Source organism: Onychostoma macrolepis, chromosome 07, assembly GCF_012432095.1.
Source record: "Onychostoma macrolepis isolate SWU-2019 chromosome 07, ASM1243209v1, whole genome shotgun sequence".
Classification (NCBI taxonomy): domain Eukaryota; kingdom Metazoa; phylum Chordata; class Actinopteri; order Cypriniformes; family Cyprinidae; genus Onychostoma; species Onychostoma macrolepis.
This window is the reverse complement of record NC_081161.1, coordinates 48,133,186-48,152,843: the sequence shown is the minus strand read 5'-3', so window position 1 is coordinate 48,152,843 and position 19,658 is coordinate 48,133,186. Positions and strand designations below refer to the sequence as shown.

Below are 19,658 nucleotides of genomic sequence, written 5' to 3'. Positions count from 1 at the left end.
GTGTGTAAGCACGACTCATTAAAAAAAAAAAAAAAATTAATTAAATAAAATAACTATTTCAGCTAGCTGCTGAAAGAACATTTCTCAATTTAGCTTGTACTACAGTAACTAAAACTGAAATAAAACATGAATAAATACTGCACAGGCATATAGAAAACTGACAGCAAAATTACTACAACTTTAAAATTAAAATTAAAACGATAAAATGCTGTTCTACAGCTAGCCTTATATTAACCATGTTCATACTTTTTTAACCGAATGGATTTAATTGTTTCCACAATGAATAGATTCATGCAATGCATTTTGAAAACATGATCATTTAAGTTAAATCAAATAAATGCAATTAGTTAATAAACTACATTAACAAAATTATGAGTAGAAACAATTTTCACAAATTTCACCTACAAATAAATGGCAATTGTAATACATTGAAATAAATGTGAAATTCTGAAAGTAGTAAAACTGAAATAGTATTTCCTTGTGAAACACTCCAATTTCAAATAAATTCAATTTTTTGTATGTATGTCATGCTTACTGTCTTGAGGAAAGTGCATGAAGATGAAGATTAAACAGTTTTTAATGAATCCATATAGGGTAATCCACACAACGAGGGCTGGAAACACACGTATACAATAGACAAGACCTGACAAACCAAGACTGAACTAAACAGAACTTAAATACACAAGGTGAACAGAATGACACAATCAAGGCAAGAACGGGAAACTAGGACGACAGAACAAAACAAGCCAGGAGAACTGAAACAGTGCAGAAAGTTGACCTTTTCATTTATGCTTGACAAATGCTACATTAAGCTTATTGCTTTGTTCATGTTAAAACTGTCTAATATAATCGGACGTCAATTTTATATGCAGTTCAAACACATCAATCTTAAATGTACTTTTTTTCTGCCTTGGTTCAGAATAGTTCAGAATAGAGTACTCAGTGATCATCAGAAATGAGTCAGTTATTGCACTCACTGATAATTCACATACTGTCAAATCCACACTGCACACTAGTTTTTGATTGTTTTTTTCAAAATATAACCATAGTACAGTCAGAGAACTGCTGGAGCAGGCTGCAGTGATTGGCTGAGAATGTTTGAGTGCGCAGTGCCGATTGGTTGAGGTGATGATTAGAGGCGGAGTTTTCCTCAGCCTCTCCCTGCCATCTGTCCCTCAGCAGCTCGATCTGTTTTCCCATCATTCTCGTCTTGTAATTTGTCACCTAGCAACGCCGTCGACTGACTCTGGTTTGTGGTCGAGGACTTGATCGTTTCAGTCTGTCGTTTGACTGCGAGAGACTCAAACATGCCGCATTTTATATTTAAATGAACAAGGACAGCTGGATTATTCTGAAATAACATTCTTCATTCAAACACTCTTTAATCTAGTTTAAAGTCTGTGAATTATTAGAGTAAGATGTCAAATCGTCAACACACGAGACCAGAACAAAACCAGAACCACTGAGAGACAGAGAAGCCTCTTCATCTCTCACATGGAGACGTGATGATATGTTTGTATGTTCATACATATTCATTTCCTGTTTGTTGTGTATGTTGTTGTTTTAGTTCATTTAATATGGCCTGTGTGTCATGCATATTCATGAGAGCCAAACCTGCTTCATTATGGTAATCCAGATGTGTGTGAGTGTGATCTTGTTCTCTCATTCTCTCATCACAAACACTCGATCAGCTTGGTTTCTTGACAGACGCGCAGGTCACATTCACAGATTGTGAAAGTGCATTTTCATATTTCTCAGCGGCTCTATAAAATCTCACATCCGTCACTTGTTTCTGGAACAATATGTGTTCTGAGAAGCTCTTTACAAATCAATCAAACAGAATTATTTTTCGGCCCACACAGAATCAGCATTCTCTGCTCGAGTCATTACGCTGTCTGTCTGTCTCCAGTTCCACACAAAGGGAAGTGTTTTAAAGACGGAAAGTGGATGGTCATTTTTGATCCAGACTAAGCAAATAAAATCCACACAACTATGTATTTTATTAATACGTTTTAAATATTAATAATAACAATTAATATTTATGAATGCAATATTTATTAGTATATGTCACTGCTGTTCAAAAGTTTGCGATCAGTAAGAATTTTAATGTTTTTAAAATGTTCCTTTTGCTCACCAAGGCTGCATTTATTTGATAAAAAAAACAAACAAAAAAACCCCCACTAAAACAGTGAAATATTATTACAGTGTAAAACAGCTGTTTTCTATGTGAATATGTGTTAAACTGTAAGTTATTTCTGTGATGCGCAGCTGTATTTTCAGCATCATTACTCCAGTCTTCAGTGTCACATGATCTTCAGAAATCATTCTAATATACTGATCTGCTGCTCAAGAAACATTTCTGATTATTATCAATGTTGAAAACAGCTGTGCTGCACAATATGTTTCAGGATTCACAGACGAATAGAAAGTTCAAAAGCACAGCATTTATTTGAAATATAAATATGTTGGTTACATTATAAATCTCTTCACTGTCACTTTATTTTTTTAATTAAAAAACACAACTAAAAACATTCTGACCCCAAACTTTTGAATGGTAGGGTATCTAGTGTATATTCTAGGCTTGCTGCGATAGACGGTGTTGGCGGTGATACCGGTGTTCAGCCGCAACACCGGTATGTCACTTGCCCACCGCGGCAGCGTCCCCCACCGTCGTTTTTATTTTTTATAGTAATAAAAATCATTTAGTTCAGTTAGAGAACAGACACTACGATTAAAAACAACGCGGCAGCTCAATACAGCGTGCCGAATGACAGTCACATCATAGATTAGATTTCATTCACATGAGGAGAGTGAGTCGAGCTGACTGACCAGAAGAGTGGGGTGAGACAGACAAGATGATAGCGGAAGATTTAGTTTCAAAACAAAATGCAAAAGTGCATGTTTGGCAATATTTTGCATTTTGAAAACCTGTTGACTTTTGCCGTTTGTCTAAGGTGATTTTGGATGTTTTTTTGTTTTTTTTTAAATATTTGTTTCTTATTTAATTGGTTCCACAGTGTTCGCTGATTTTCAGTTTTGTATAGGCCTACCTAGGCTATTTAAACTTTGTGTAAGTTATTTGTTATTTTATATTAGGCATAGCTTATTGAATAGTGTATTTTTAGATGTATTTTGTTGATGCTTGAATTGACGCAGAATTGTCGCTAGCTCGAAAGTGAAAGTAAAATGCGCACATCGCTTTTAAGCTGTTTAGAAGTGAAGGAATGTGAGGAAAAGAGGGAAAACTCAAACAAACTAACAGAGAACAAGTGCTTTACGCCAAATTGGCTCTAATTTGAAAGTGAAAGTAAAATGCACACCCTTCTTTTACAAGCTATTTAAAAGTGAAGGAAAGCATGAAAAAGAAGGGAACCTCCCCCCATGGTGATACCGGTACTAGGTTGTTACACGTCGATTAACCGGCAGGGAAATTCCCTCACCGTCACAACCCTAGTATATTCATCATTTGTTTAGTCAAATGAAGAGTGTTTTGCACCATTCTGCGCAGTCCGATCGATTTGTTTCAAGCTGCAAAAGTCTCACTATGTTCATCTTCTGGATCTCAGCGCTGAGCTCTTGTGTCTTTGGTCTCAGCAGGGTTTCACTCAGGAAAGTGTCTCTGTAAATCCTCCTCTAGACTGCCGCTAACTGTTAATCAGAACTGATTTAATGTATTCCCTCCAAGCAGAAACCTCTGGGTCACAGGTGAGAGGTCAGAGGTCATACACACACTTCCCATATGAGCACTAGTGCGGAGGCTTGGGTCTGAGGCTGGGTCTGGATCAGAATCTGCATCTTTATGAGGTCCGGATGATGTTTTGTAATCACAGCGATCTTTTCTTCCAGGTCCGAGATGGCAGCACTGCATGTTTCCTTCTTAACATGTTTTGTTAATGAACTGTTTTGTTCCTGAAGATTTTGTTGATGTGTCACTGTTTAACTCGGTTGTGTTTTTGCCTCCTTTTAGTCGTCAGCCAGAGACGAGCGATTTCTCACTTTGCTCCGAAACCCAAGTCTGGCCCAATTGGCCTGTAAAGAGCCCCGCCCGCTAACAGGCCACGCCCACTCGCAGGACTAGCCAATCCGAATGCTCTTCCTCTAGACCCTCCCACTCCAATCAGCCCCTCCCCCGATCTATCTATCCCACGTATCCCTTCTTCATGTGGAGAATGGTTGCGCTAACTCTTGTGTCTTCTTACTAACCCCACAGCTTCAAGTTCTTCCAGTTTCATTTTGGATTTTGTGTTTGGTTTTGACCTGTTTGTGTTCCTTTGAAACGACTAACATCGTGTCATTCACGGAATGCGGGCCATCCGTTGTTTTCCAAATTAACTTGCGTACTGACGTACTAACCACAATAACAATACTGTTGTCATGTTTTTGTTTTGGTTGACAAATCCTTCGATGAAGAGATTCTGTTGCTTTAGTTCTGGATTTGGATCTTGATTCTCTTCCACAAAAACCACATTAGGAAAAGAGAGAGCGAAGGCCGGTTTAAGACCGCTGCTCTTCAAGAGGCCTTTATTGACTTCACGATTTGTCATTATTCTATATATTTTCTTTCCCTTCCCTTGTTTTTTTCCTAAAGCACTCAGGCATTGGACACGCTATGGTAAACAAACTGCATTATATGGTAGATATCATTCTAATTGTCTTCTACTTTGGTTTGCCCTGGATTTCCGTTTCCTATTTCTATTCTGTTTGCTTATACTGACTACACAAATTCCCATTGGTATCAAGGTAGCAATCAGACTACAGACCTCCACTCTTTTCGTTTCTGTGTCTCATTCGATCATGGTTTTGACTTTGTTTTGTCCATCCTGCATCTCCCCTCCCATCAGAAAGATCTCGGGTTAAATGCTCGGTTTCTTGCGTGTGATCGTGATCGATTCTTCTGTATAAAGAAATAAAGAAGTTTCTCGACAGAGCACGATGAAAGTTTATGTTTAACTGTGACTGTGCCTCCCCTTTACTCAACTTACCCAATATGATTTATTACACTCTTAACCGATTTGAACGTTAATATAAATGATCGTAAACGACCCCAGTGGCAGGCTTTAAGGATTTAAGGAACTCAATAAAGCTGGTCGAAAAAACAATAGAAACCATCACAGAAATTCTAATGGTTTCCACTACAAATACCATTACAAACAATACAAACCATCAACTTTTACCAGTAAAACCATTAAAAAATGGTTTTCTGTAGTGTGTTTTGGGACATATTCCATTAGGATTTAGTGGTTTTACCAAGCCACCAATAGAAGGTGACCAATTACCAGCAGAGACCCACAGGGTCCATTACAGTTTCCATTAAAACTAATACAAGTCCCATTATAACCAGTAAAACCATTACAAATTCTGTGAAGGTGTCTATTGTTTTTATTTTTTAAACAGGAACTTTCTCAGAATGATTCTCTGAACAAACATTCTTCCAGTAACATAAATAGAACGTTCATTCAAAGTTATCTAGTCAAGTCAAGTCAAGTCACCTTTATTTATACAGCGCTTTTACAATACAGATTGTGTCAAAGCACTTAACAGTATCAAATTGGAGGATAGAGTGTCAGTAATGTATAATGATAAGATTAAACACTCAATTTTCAATTAAAGGCATTTCATTATTGAATTCAGAGATGTCATTGTCTAGCTCAGTTTAGTTTAAATAGTATCTGTGCAATCAAATCGGCGATAATCGCTAGAAATTAAGTGTCTTAATCTAGTCTTTAATGATGTTAGCACAAAAGCGGTTATATGTCGCTCATGGAACGTTTTTCTGAAACATTTTTTAATTGTTACTGCTTGTCTCAGAACATTCAGATGTTACATTCCAGTAACATTTGCAAAATGATCAAATGGAATGTTTGTACTACTGAGAAAAAAATAAATAATAAAATGGATGTTTTGAACATTCAGAAATAATGTTTTCAGCTCAACATGTTTTTTTTTGTTTTTTTTTGTGAGCTGAGGTGTGAATGTCCAGTCTTACACCAATATTGATTTGAATGTTATGATACTGAGTCTCTCTGGTGTTCAGCATCACAATAGCCTGCAGTTCATTAGCTGATAATGACAGCTCTTTTGATATCAGGCTCGAGGTGATGCTCGGCAGCCAGAACCTCCGTCTCTCCTGGAGCTCCTGCTGTCCAGGATGGATTTACGGCCCGGTTCAGAGTGGGCAGACCTGGCCGTAACACAGAACTCCATTGCAAGAGGCGCTTAGATTTACTCAACAGATCAGAAACGCAGCGATCAGAGCCGCTTTCGGGTTCGTTTGCTTCGTTAAGTCGCAGAGACTCACGCCAGCGTGAGTGATGATTTCATTAGTGTATGTACCCATAGGACAACTAGCCTAATTATTAAACATGAACAATTAATTATTACTGAAGCACAGTAGCCTCTATAACTTCCAAGGGAGGCGTTATTGATGCCAGGAAGCGTCACAGCAACAGGGTTTGTTCACGAGAATCGCCTGCAGATATGTGCTTTATTGAACTGTCAGGCTAAAGCAGTGCTCTTTAGTATAAGTCATATACTATTATAATTTGTCTTTTTTTTTTTTTTCATTTCTGTTCAATGTTAAATGATTTTATTTTATTTTTATTTCAGGTTTAGTAATATTAGTACTTAAGTTTAAGCTTATTTATATATAATATTTATATTTAAGCTTTATTTCAATTAACACAAAATTACTTTTTAATTTTTTTTTATTTCAGTTGTAAATTTCATTTAATTTTAAAATTTTAATTCCTTGATTTTCCTTTTATTTAAAACACTTTAAATTACCATTGTGTATGAAATGTGCTATATAAATAAACTTGCCTTTTAGATGTACACTTTAAAAAACCTAAACTTAAATAAGAGTCAGTACTAAAATGTCTAAAAGGCAAGTATACATATATATGCTTTATTTCAATTAATTAAACTATTTTTTTTTTTATTTCAGTTTTAGTAATTTTAGTACTTCAACTTTTTTTTTTAATTATTCGTTTTTAGTTTTAGTGTTAATTTTACATCTAAAATGTATATTTTAATTTTATTTCAGTTTTATAGTTTAAGTTAACAGTAACAACACTGGTCCAAACACGTTGTGAGGCATGCGTCGATGAGCTTTAGCTTGAGCTGTAGCTCTTCACTGCCTGTCACTGGACTCGTCAAACACGAGGCTCCGCCCACAGCTGCATGGCATGTAGGAAAGTTTCTGCAATGTGGGACCTGTGTTCCTTAACACTGATACTAACTCAATAATGAAACTTATGCATGACGTTGTTCAGCAGAAACACTCTTACTCTGGTCCAGCGATATATGTGTATGTACAGTATATAATCACACATGTGCATATTTCTGATCTAGCAGTCCCTATAGAGATGAGCCATGCCCCCTTCTGATAGGAATAACTTCACATCAGGGCTCATTTGAGTCAGTAGATCCGGTTGAAGGGTCAGTGATTGACAGCTCCAGATCAGCCAGACCGCTTGCATTAGTATGCAATTATACCGATCTAATGAACTCTGGCAGGGGTCCGGCGCTCTAGAATAACAATATTTCCCAGGCAGAGACAGCCACTCTCATTAACTGACAGTTTGTTCCACTCATGTCTACCATCAAGTGAGGTTTCCAAGCGCACGTCTCCGTGTGGCTTCTCCTGTTGTGTTTCTTTGGTATCTTCAGTACGGTTGTGTGCATGCTTCATCCACTTCATCCCGTTCACCGCAGTGAGAGGGAGTCTGCGATGCCCAAGCCGAACGAACCGACGCGTCTCGGCTTGCACGCAAACCTGTGGACTCAAAGCGCTCATTTTGTTGTGTCTCGCCTCAGATTTAACCCCTTAATCAACTAAATGTCGCCTTTCCTCCATCTGTGACGTGCTGTGACTCTGACTCTCTCCGCCATCGGCTTGCACTCAGCGTTTGCTTTGCTCTTCATCTGCAGCTCATTCCCATCGATGCCATCTTCATCTGCTCACTCAGTTGCATGGCTTCTTCCCCATGTCGTAACTCTTTTGGATGGTTTATTTTGTTTCCTCTTAACCTCAAAACCCACCAGACGTGACAATTCGGACCAATCTCTCTCGTGGAATCAAGTCACAAAGGATTTCACCAATTGACTGCTCTACTAATTGACTAAAACCCAAATTCTGTTACTAATCCGAATGAAACCTTTGTTGTAACTGTACTAACAACCATTTTTGTGTCTGACCTGCTCTTCTTTACTAAAGTACTAACCTCCAACCCCACATACGAGCACCACATGAGCTCCGGCTGCCCCAGGCCTCCTCTCCCACTCCTGACCCCTCCGTCTCACTAACTCCTTTGGCTAGTTCGCTCCCGAGATCACTCCACTAGTTCACAAACTGCGTTCAGGGCGTTTTCCAGCTGCCAGCCACTTGTCGAAGGACCTCGCTTGCTGTCTGCGCTCTTTGGTGTGCGCTTCAGTTTCTTTCTCTGTTTTTGATGAGTGAAGGTAAGTAATTTCAGAGAGCCGACTCTGGAAAGCGCAGGTCTGGAGCTCAGGTAAGAATGATCACAGCGCCGTTATAACGGGAAAACTTACTGCATACAGTCCGCTCTGGGATTTGTATTTGGACTGATAGAGAATGGATACTAAATGAAAGTCAGTGGGGTTCAATGTCATTTGGTTCCCAGTGTTCTTCAAAATATCATCTTTAATGAAAGTCAAACAGGTTTGAAATCATGACAGGATGATCGTGTGGTTGGTGAATTATCTCTTTAAAATTTAGTAAATATTTTCTTGTCACATGATTCTTGCTCAGTTTTATTCTGACTGAAAAGGTGTATTATTGTAGTGCATTGTAATATCTTGCAGTGTTTCATATTCTTGTCAAGGGTAGGTTGAAATCACTTAATTATTATAATTTTTGTCTGAAGTAGTGTAAGCTGATTTGACTGACTGGACAGGCGTTGAGTGCTGGTGTGCTTCAGACCGCTGGAACATACTCGTATTTTGTGCATTATGAAGTCAGTCTGAATTTTGCCTTTCAATTTCAGATTAACTCCACTCGTGAGAGAGAAAGATCTCAAGGAAGTATTTTTTGATTTCAGGTTTGATTCTATCATGCCTTCATTGTTTTTGTGAAATAATAAGATACATTTACTTGAGAATCGAAATGGTGATATGTATATAAACAACATCTGCAATTCACAACAGGCAGATATGGTTAAAAACAACAATAATAAAATAGAAAATCAATACATAAAAATAAAATAACTAATAGATATCAGCATAATTCCATAAATCAAATTATTACATGAAGAATTGAAACATCTTTTGTATACTGTCAGCAGACAGAAAACAAATACATTTTCACCATGTTTTTAGGAGAAATAAATGTTATATAAATAAGTGTGAATGAAATATGAACAGACCCCTCAGTAAAACCCTTCAGAATATAGAGAGGAATAAAACTGCTGAGTTTGGTGTCTGTAAGTGCTGCTGAAGTGGAGATAAAACGTCTTGTGTTACTCGTGTAACCCATGTTCTCTGTATAGGGAACGAGACGCTGTGTAGCTATGAAGCAATGGGAACACCCTCTGGGTGTGCCGGTTGTCTGAAGCCCTTAAAGAATCACGCCAATTCATTGGCTGATGGCGCAGATGCCGTCCTCAATGTTCTTACGTCACCTCCTTATACTGGCGAACACGCCATCTGCTCCTTAGATTTCTCTTCTGAAAAAGGCTCCTTGTCAGCAGCGTGAGGAGCTTGGCAGCAAACGCAGCGTCTCGTTCCCTATTCAGAGAACATGGGTTACACAAGTAACCCGAGACGTTCTCTTTCATAGGTTCACTCAACGCTCCGTAGCTATGATGCAATGGGAACGATATACCAAACACGCCAAGCTAAAAACGCTGCCTTATCTGGCCTGATTATGAACCAGATGGCATACACGGCTGGTTCAAGCGGACAAAACCCGGAAACCCGGAGTCGTGTCAAGATCCAAGTTATAAATCCTGATAAAAGTGTGCGGTGAGGACCATCCTGCCGCTACATAAATATCTTATCTAGATATCTAGATATTCCTCTAAACAGAGCTAGAGAGGAAGCCACACCCCTAGTTGAATGCGCCAGAACGCTGAGAGGTGAAGGAAGACCACATACCCCATAAGCCAGCGAAATAGTGTCCCTCACCCAGTGAGAAATTCTGTGTTTCAATGTGGCAAGCCCACGGCAGCCTGCACCAAAGCGTAACAACAACTGGTGAGATTTCCTCCAATGGCTGGAGCGGTCCACATAGAGTTTCAAAGCTTGGACAGGGCAGAGCATGTGAAGTCTCTCATCCTCGCCTGAAGCAAAAGGAGGAGGATGGAAAGAGTGAAGTGTGACCACCTGAGAGCGAAATGATGTGGATAAAACCTTGGGAACATAGCCAGGCCTTGGCCGTAAGGTTACTTTGACCAGACCTGGGGCAAAATCCATACACATTTCGCTGACAGAGAGAGCTTGCAAATCCCCAACTCGCTTCAAAGACGTTAGCGCCAACAAAAGAGTAACCTTGAGAGTCAGAATCCATTCTGGAGCTGACTCCAGGGGCTTCCATTAAGCCCTCCAGGACGACTGTTAAGTCCCAAGAAGGAACTCCAAGGGGGCGTGCTGGTCTCAGACACCGGAATTCATGCATAAACGCAGAGACCAACCGATGTCTCCCTAGGGAAACCTCATCCAGCTCTCTCCGAGCGGCTGTGGCTGCAATATAAACTCTTAAAGTGGTAGCAGCTACCCCTGCCCCTGCCCTGAGTCCAAAGGAGAAGACAGCGTGCATGCCTGTTCAGGGTGTGCGACCGTGAACCCCCATGGCAATTTATATGGAATAATACCACCATGTTGTCCGTCCTGACAATCACATGACACCCCTTCAGTGAGGGGAGAAAGTGAATCAGTGCCAGGAAGACGGCTCTCAGCTCCAGGCAGTTTATGTGCCAGGAGAGGAACAACCGTCCAAACTTGGTGTTTGGCCGTCCAAACTCCGCACGCTGGTCTGCCCTTGAAGACCGTGCCCCAGCCTGCCAGAGATGCGTCTGTCATGACCATTTGACGATGGTGAACCGTGCCCATTCTGACTCCCTTCTTGAGAAAGAAGGGGTCCCGCCATATTGAAAGGGCGTGAACGCAACTGTGTGACAACTTTACTAGGCGAGTGGCTGGTCCTGCAGAGCGGATCCCTGAGAGTTTCATCCACTAAAGGAACGGCCTCATGTGAAGCAGCCCCAGGGGCAGCACAAGGGAGGCTGCGGCCATGAGGCCTAAGAGCCTGCGACAAGTGCTCACGGAGACATGATGGTCTAGCTTGAAGCAGACCAAACATGCGTTGAGGCTGGAAATCCGGGCAGGAGCCAGACGGGCCTGCATTTGAATGGAATCCAAGTGAACTCCAAGAACACAGTCTGCTGAGAAGGGGTGAGAACACTCTTGTTGGTGTTCATTCTGAGGCCAAGAGCATGAATGTGGTGGAGGAGGACATCCCTGTGGTGGCTCACTAACTTTGGAGTGGGCCAAAATGAGCCAATCGTCCAGGTAGTTGAGTACACGAATGCCTTGGAGCCTCAAAGGGGCCAGAGCAGCATCCATGCACTTCGTGAACATCCTCGGTGCCAAAGCCAGGCCAAAGGGAAGAACCTTGTACTGGTAAGCTTTTCCCCCAAAAGTGAACCGAAGGAACTTCCTGTGCCGCCGAACGACCTAAATATGAAAATAGGCATCTGAGGACAGCATCCGCGCCATCAGCCAGTGAATTGGCGTGATTCTATAAGGGCTTCAGACAATCGGCACACCCAGAGGGCATTCCCATTGCTTCATAGCTATGCAGCATTGAGTGAACCTATGAAAGCGAACTCATTTTGAGGAAACAGCCTTTAAAGATATTTACTGTAATTAAAATCTACAGACACAAACTTAAATGTGTATTTTGGATGTTTTCTTGATTTAAACAAGAAAAAAAGAGGATTTCAAGGATGTTTAGATATTATTAGAAAATGACACTGATATTGATTAAGGAAATTATATTTTGCAGGTTTGTATTGTGATGGTCCTTTCACAGATATGGTTCACATGATTTTTATCGGAATAGTTTGCTACATTTTTGTTCACCCTAAAACCTTCCATAAATGCTTGATGATGTGCGTGATGGATGGGCGTTTTTCAGGCTGCTGAATCATTCTCTGTGCGTTTGCAGTCAGTCTGAATCTTGTCTGTGGTTTTTGTACAAACTCTGATCTCGAGGAACTTGCTTTGAGAAGCTAAACTTGATTGAGATGTGTGAAGTGTGTTGGGTTCAGTTCCCAGCGGGTTTCAAGACCTGTTTGAATGTCAGGATTTAGCAGATATGATGTGTTTGCACTGTTTCGTTCAGTAGCTGATGACCTCAGACTGTTTGCTTTGAACCTCCTCAATCTGAGCTGCTTCAGATTTTGTGTTTCTGGCTTCTGTACTTAATGCATTTAGAGAAATGAGTGTTCATATTAGTGTTTACAATATAGAGTTGTTGGTTTATTTTTGTTTATCAGAAGTCTGCTTCTACACTGCAAAAAATGCCTTTCTTACTTATATTTTTAGTCTTGTTTCCAGCCAAAATGTCAAAAAATTCTTAAATCAAGAAAGATTTTCTAGAGAAGAAAAATTATTGTCTTGTTTTCAGAAAAAACATGTCAAAATTAAGTGAGTTTTTGCTTGAAGCAAGCAAAATAATCTGCCAATGCGGTAATAAATATAATCTTATGTCAAACAGAAAACAAGATTATATTTCTTACCCCATTGGCAGATTATTTTGCTTGCTTCAAGCAAAAACTCACTTAATTTTGACGTTTTTTCTGAAAACAAGACAATAATTTTTCTTCTCTAGAAAATCTTTCTTGATTTAAGAATTTTTAGACATTTTGGCTGGAAACAAGACTAAAAATATAAGTAAGAAAGGCATTTTTTGCAGTGTAGATGTGCCTCGTCATGTGTTTGAGCTCTGTTCACACTGACAGACGTTTGTCAAACGTTATTCATAGCTTTTGAAAATCTGATCAGTGGTAAAAATAAGTTGTTATTCAGTGTTGACAAGGAATCAGTTTCCTGGATGCTAAAAATGAACATTTGTGTGTTTTTGTGTATCAGTGCAATAATAATGCATCATACCATGAACAAGATGAAGTGTTATTAATGCATGAATCAAACTGTGACACGTATTTATATATATTATATTCAAAATTTTATTTTTTATTTTTTATGTTTTTGAAAGAAGTCTCTTCTGCTCACCAAGGCTACATTTCTTTGATCAAAAATACAGTGAAAACAGTGACATATCTTTCCAATGTAAAACAGCTGTTTTCTATGTGAATATCTGTTAAACAGTAATGTATTTCTGTGATGCGCAGCTGTATTTTCAGCATCATTACTGCAGTCTTCAGTGTCACATGATCTTCAGAAATCATAATAATATGCTGATTTGCTGCTCAAGAAACATTTCTGATTATTATCAATGTTGAACACAGTTGTGCTGCACAATATTTTTGTGGAAACCGTGACGCATTTTATTTTTCAGGATTCACAGATGAATAGAAAGTTCAGAAGAACAGCATTTATTTGAAATAGAAATCTTTTGGAACATGATAAATGTCTTTACTGGCACTTTTGATCAGTTTAATGCGTCTTTGATAAATAAAAGCAATAATTTTTTTTTTTTTTTTAAATCTTACCGACACCAAACTGTTGAACAGCATGTCATCAGAAATACATCATAAAGTAAGAATAAAATCACAAATGTCTCCTCATTTTTCTAAGCAGGGCAGAGTTGTCTTGTGTGAATGAGGCTTTAGTTTAGAGAGAGTTTCTCTGTGTGTGACGTTATGACACTGATCGTGTCGTGTGTGTGTGTCTATGTGAGGTGCAGGAGCTTCTTTCAGACTGATGTGATGGTGATCAGACCGCTCAGGTCCGAGGAACAACAGTTTGTCTGTGGCGGCTCGTTTGGCCGAGTATAAATGAGCTGCCAGCGCTCGTCTAATGCAAACGGCCGGCGCTCCACTGCATCAATATGAAATAATTATTTCATGGCTGACAGGTGATCAATTCTGCCAGATGTATTAGAACAGCCCGATGACAAGAAGATGGAGGATTTTATCAAGGAAAGTCGCTGTGCTGTGATATTGTGTCTTCTTGCTCAGACCGGTCAGTGTGATGCTGCTAACTGGACTCAAACTGAACTCTCAGATCAGGTGATTCTCCAGAAACCAGCCGATACTGACAGAAGAGCAGCGCTTCAGATGACTGCTTTCAGTGAACTGTTTGTCTTGACAGGTATGAACTGCTTCAGCAAGTTAAATCAGTGTGTTTAAGTTCTGCCGCTTAGTTGTGCAGAATGTGTTCAGCTTTGATCCTGCCATGCCCTCACTGAGATTGTTCAGTTGTATTTGTGCTAGAATAATATTGTCAAAACACGAATACTAATCTAAACAGCTGTAAAACAAAATGCATTTAAAGCCAATTTGCCATTAACCACATGTGAATACAGCAAAAACATATAACTAATCGATATTAGCATGATTCCCCAATCGACTGATTATAATAAGAATCACAAACATTTTTTTTTTTTTTTTTTGTATTTCATTGTATTACACTGCATTTTTTGTTTTAGTTTTCTGAAATGTTGTGTTTGAATATGCAATGAAGGCATTATCTAATTAAATAAGCACTCATTTGCAGAAATGTCCAGAACATAAATCTAAAGTCAGGCTCATAATTCTTAATTTTGTTGTCATATTAAAGGTTAAAGGTTTTTCCAGAGGGGATTTTGGATTTCTCTTTCTAACCCTAGACAACACACATTTTCACCATGAGCTTAGGAATAAAATGTCATAAAAACTTGTGTGAATGAAATATGAACAAACCCTTCAGTAAAAACCTTCAGAATATAGAGATAAGTGATGCTGACGTGGACATAAGAAGTCATTCTGAGAAAAATGATAGATTCTAATTAAAATCTACAGATGCAAACAAATAAAGTACAATAAAATAAACACTTAAATGTGTTCTTTGGATGTTTGCTTACTTAAAACAAGAAAAATGGCATTCAAGAGATATTCTCTGAAAACATATGTTTTTTTTTCCTCCCACACATTTCGATTCAGAAACATGATCTTATTACAAGGATGTTTCCATATTATTAGAAAACAACACTAATATTGATTTAAGAAGATATTTAGCCGTTTCTGAAAGATATCGTTCACTTGATTTGTATCAGTGTAGTTCATGTGTTTGTTAGTTTGGCTGTCGCTCTGGTTAAAGCAGTGGCTAGTTAAGTGAGCAGGTTTGGTCATCTCTGAGTATCAGCCTGACCGAGGTGAACGAGACAGTAAACCTGTCGTGAGATCAGATCAGAGTGAGCTGCGGGAGGAGACTAGTTCACTGAATACTTACTGAAGGTAGAGTCTGAAAGTCTGGATTATTATTATGGTGGCTCAGAAATCAACACTTATTTCACGTTTTCCCTGTTCTTATGTGAAAGCGTCTGAATGTTTGTCGCTCTGATCAGATAATGAGCGATGGAGGAGATGTTCAGCGGCTCGAGTGCAGTGCATTGTGGGAGTTTTGGCAAATGCAGTATTCCATGAATACAGTGTTCATATAGATACTGATTATTATTCTTATCATCTGTCTGCTGATGATAAACCCATGTGAACTCATGCTGGTCTGGGATCAGGGGCCGGATTCACCAAAATCATCTTAAGAAAGAAGTTAGGAAAGGACTAAAGATCATTTCTATTAAGTTTGTAAGAATGCTGCTAAGTGCAGTTCTTGAGCAATTCTTAAGTTATTGTTGAATATACACATTGAATATTTTCTCAAGGAATGTTCCTAATGTGTTGTTTTCTGATTGTACTTGATTACTGCTGATCAAATACAACATGTTCAAAACTTTGCACTGGTAAAACAGATATGAAATATTGATATACACTACTATACTTGATCTTGATTTTTTTTTTAAACATAATTGAATACTTTTATTCATCAAGTATGCATTAAACTGAAGAAAAGTGACAGTAAAGTCATTTATATTGTTACAGTAGATTTCTATTTCAAATAAATGCTGTTCTTCTGAACTTTCTATTCATCTGTGAATCTTGAAAAATAAAATGCGTCACGGTTTCCACAAAAATATTGTGCAGCACAACTGTTTTCAACATTGATAATAATCAGAAATGTTTGTTGAGCAGCAAATCAGCATATTATTATGATTTCTGAAGATCATGTGACACTGAAGACTGCAGTAATGATGCTGAAAATACAGCTGCATCACAGAAATAAATTACAGTTTAACACATATTCACATAGAAAACAGCTGTTTTACACTGTAATAATATTAAACAATATTACAGTTTTTACTGCATGGTTAAAATGGCAGTTAACAAGAATGTTATTGTTAAGATCGTGTGTGTGTGTGTGTGTGTGTGTGTCAGGAAACTCTCTCTCTCTCTGTCTCAGTGTTTTATTGGTTCTCTGCCGCTGCTGCGTGGCTGTGGTGTGTTTGCGGTGAAGCGGGAGCCGCAGTTATTTCTGATGATGATGGCTTTAGTATCCCAGTGTGTTGGGTGAGGGATTACGTGTGCTTATCTGAACATGCTCTCTGTCTTGTCACGAGGGGTTTTAGGGTAAATAAGTCAATATATCTAAGAGACAAATGGCCATTAACACATTATCAGCTGTGTAAGGCTGTAAGACGCAGGAGCTGCTGCTTGACTTATCTGGCCTGCAGCGGCTGTGTTTCAGAAGCAGACGAGTGTGTTTCCCTGCGTATCTGCAGAAGCACTCCGCTGACGCTGCTTCAGACCGAGATCGATCAGCAGAACCGCAGCGGTGCAAAGATCAACACACACACAGCGATCTCACCTGCCTGATTGATTGTATCATCACAAAATCTCACTCTATTATTGTCCAGCTCTGATCTGATACATGCAACTATGAGGCATGAAGATATTAATATGTTATAAACACTAAAATCATGATTATCTGTAAAGCTGCTTTAAATCAGTGTGTGAAAAGCACTTTACAAACAAATTTGACTTGGTAATATGGTGTCTCTTAACTGGTTTAGCTGGTTACACGTTATTTCCATAGTCCACTTTAAACATTCTACTAACTATAAGTACCTTTGTAACTACATATCAACTAATTCTCATTCATTTGCAACTACATGTCTACTAACTCTCAGTAGGGTAGGCTTAGTGTTAGTAGAATAAGTTGACATATACTTGCAAAGTTTCCCAGTGTTGTATGTTGTGGACCCATCAAAATAAAGTGTTAGAAGATATTAAGCAGACAGTCTACTAATACTCTAATGACTGCTAGTTGACATGTAGTAGCAAAGTTACTTACTGTTAGTAGAATCTCTAAAGTGGACTATCAAAATAACGTGTAACCTAATATTATGGCAAAAGTGTTTGCATCGTAAGACACATGTTTGCTTTTGAGATGTGTTTATGATATTTTGAATGCAGTGCTTCATTTAGCAAGAGATGTGAGGCATTTTGCATTTTGTGTGCAATTCTTGGATTTGTGTGTAAGCTGTTGAAAAAAAAACAAACAAACTGGGTCACACTTTATATTAGGTGGCCTTAACTACTATGTACTTCCATCAAAAAACAAGTACAATGTACTTATTGTGTTCATATTGTATTGCAAAACACTGCTGTTATTGAGGTGGGATACGGGGAGGTTAGGGGCAGGTTTGGTGGTCTGGGTAGGTATAAGGGTGGGTTAAGGTGTAAGGGATGGATCAACAGAGTAATTATAAATGTAATTACAGAAATTAATTACAGATGTAATTACATATAGGTATTTTTAAAAATATAATTACAATGTAAAAACATGTATGTACACAATAATTGCATTGTACCAAATGATTAATTTAAATGTAAGTACATAGTAGTTAAGGCCACCTAATATAAAGTTGGACCAAAAGTCACTTTGCTTATATTTGTACTGGAAAAAAATTAGACAAAAATAGACAATCATTTTTTTTGCACTGCATGAATGTGTGTAATTGTGTGTTGAGTGTAATCTTGCGTGTGCGTGTGTGTGTGATGTTTGATGTGTCTGACAGGTGAATGCTCTTCTGCAGCGGCTGATTGCATTAGTGTCTGTTCATGTAGCGACAGGTGATTTTTCTTCCTGTAAATCTCATGAATCTGTTTGTTTGGGTCAAACGACTGGGAAAACGCTCGGCATATAACCACTTTCCACATGTTACATCATTTTCCTGGTGGTTTATATATAAATGTATATTTAATTGAGAAGCGTTCACCTGGTGTTTGTCTGCAGGCGAATCTTGAGGCAGTCAGAAGGAGCTCTCGCTGAGTAAATGATCCTCTGACGTGAGTTACTGTGAAATCTGACGCGTCCTGCGGTGTGATGCGCTCTAAACAGCAGTCTGCTCCTCTTATACGACATTAGTATCAGACACACAGCTATTGTCAGATTATAGATATTAATCCAGAGACTACATATTCTATAAACTTTAACAATTCATTTGTCACACTGCGGAACTGTACTACAAAAAAAATCATGGTCCTTCTCTGTATTTCTGTTCTGTATAAGCATTCTTAAATCAAGATACATTTACAAAATAACCTAAGATATGAAGTCTAGTTTCCTGAAAAATGTATCAAAATGAGTTTATGCTTAAAATATATATATATATATTAGGGGTGGAACAATACATGTATTCGTACCGAACCATCACGGTATGGACATCTCGGTTCGGTGCATGAGGCCTTCCAATGAATACAGGCAGTTCACCCTCGATCCAGAAGGGGGCGCCTGCAGTAATGCAACGCTGTTTGACAGAGGTGGACAGTAACGAAGTAAATTTACTTGAGTACTGTACTTAAGTACATTTTCTGAGTATCTGTACTTTACTTGAGTATTATTTTTTTCTGGAAACTTGCGAGCTTTACTTCATTACATTTTGAAAGACAAATATCATACTTTTTACTCAACTACATTTATATCAAGGTCCCACGTCGAAAGTCGTTATATGTAGCAGTTTTTCCTGTGTGCACATTTTCAGATTCACTGCGATCTGCCAGGACTTTCCTGTGTTGCCAAGTCTTACAGTATTTCTAAGCCTGCAGTTTTCCGCCTAGCTTTGAATAGACATTTGGCTGATTTCTTTACGCAAATCTGGCAACCTTGGGACCTTTCCCGCTAAACTATGTAAACGTCCGCGCTACTGCACAGCTAAAAGCACTCTGAAAAGGCTTGTTTTAAATCATTAAAGCCCTTTCAAAATTAACCATATTTTTACTATAGTAACCATAACTATGGTATTTGCAGTAAAATCACAGTATCCACAAATTTACTATTATCTCACTACTGTATAATAACCATAATTATGTTATTTGTAGTAAAACTACAGTAACCACAAATTTACCATTGTTTCAGTATAGTATCTATAGTTTAATTTTGTAGTTAAACTATGGCAATATAAATGGTAGGTTAATATATCCATCAAAAATGGCTGCTACGCTTAAAAAAAAAAAAGAAAATTTACCCAACTATTATCAAAAGTATTTCTAAATAAATACAACAAAACATTTTCTTGCGACCGTACGTGAAGTATTATGACAAAATGCATTATAAAGAAGAATTGGACCTGTTCTGCAAGT

General features: G+C 38.4%; 1 protein-coding gene across 9 annotated transcripts in view; it reads left to right on the top strand.

Annotated features, from left to right (window-relative positions):
• Nucleotides 1–19,658, top strand: part of nrxn2b (neurexin 2b) — a 476,055-nt gene that overhangs the window by 244,309 nt on the left and 212,088 nt on the right. For 6 of the 9 annotated variants that reach the window (XM_058781462.1, XM_058781464.1, XM_058781461.1 and 3 more), the window contains one exon: nucleotides 4,589–4,612. The exons of the other annotated variants lie outside the window; for them this stretch is intronic. In XM_058781462.1, coding sequence (XP_058637445.1) covers nucleotides 4,589–4,612 — 24 coding nt within the window. The remainder of the gene's footprint in view (nucleotides 1–4,588; nucleotides 4,613–19,658) is intronic. 9 annotated transcript variants of the gene reach the window in all.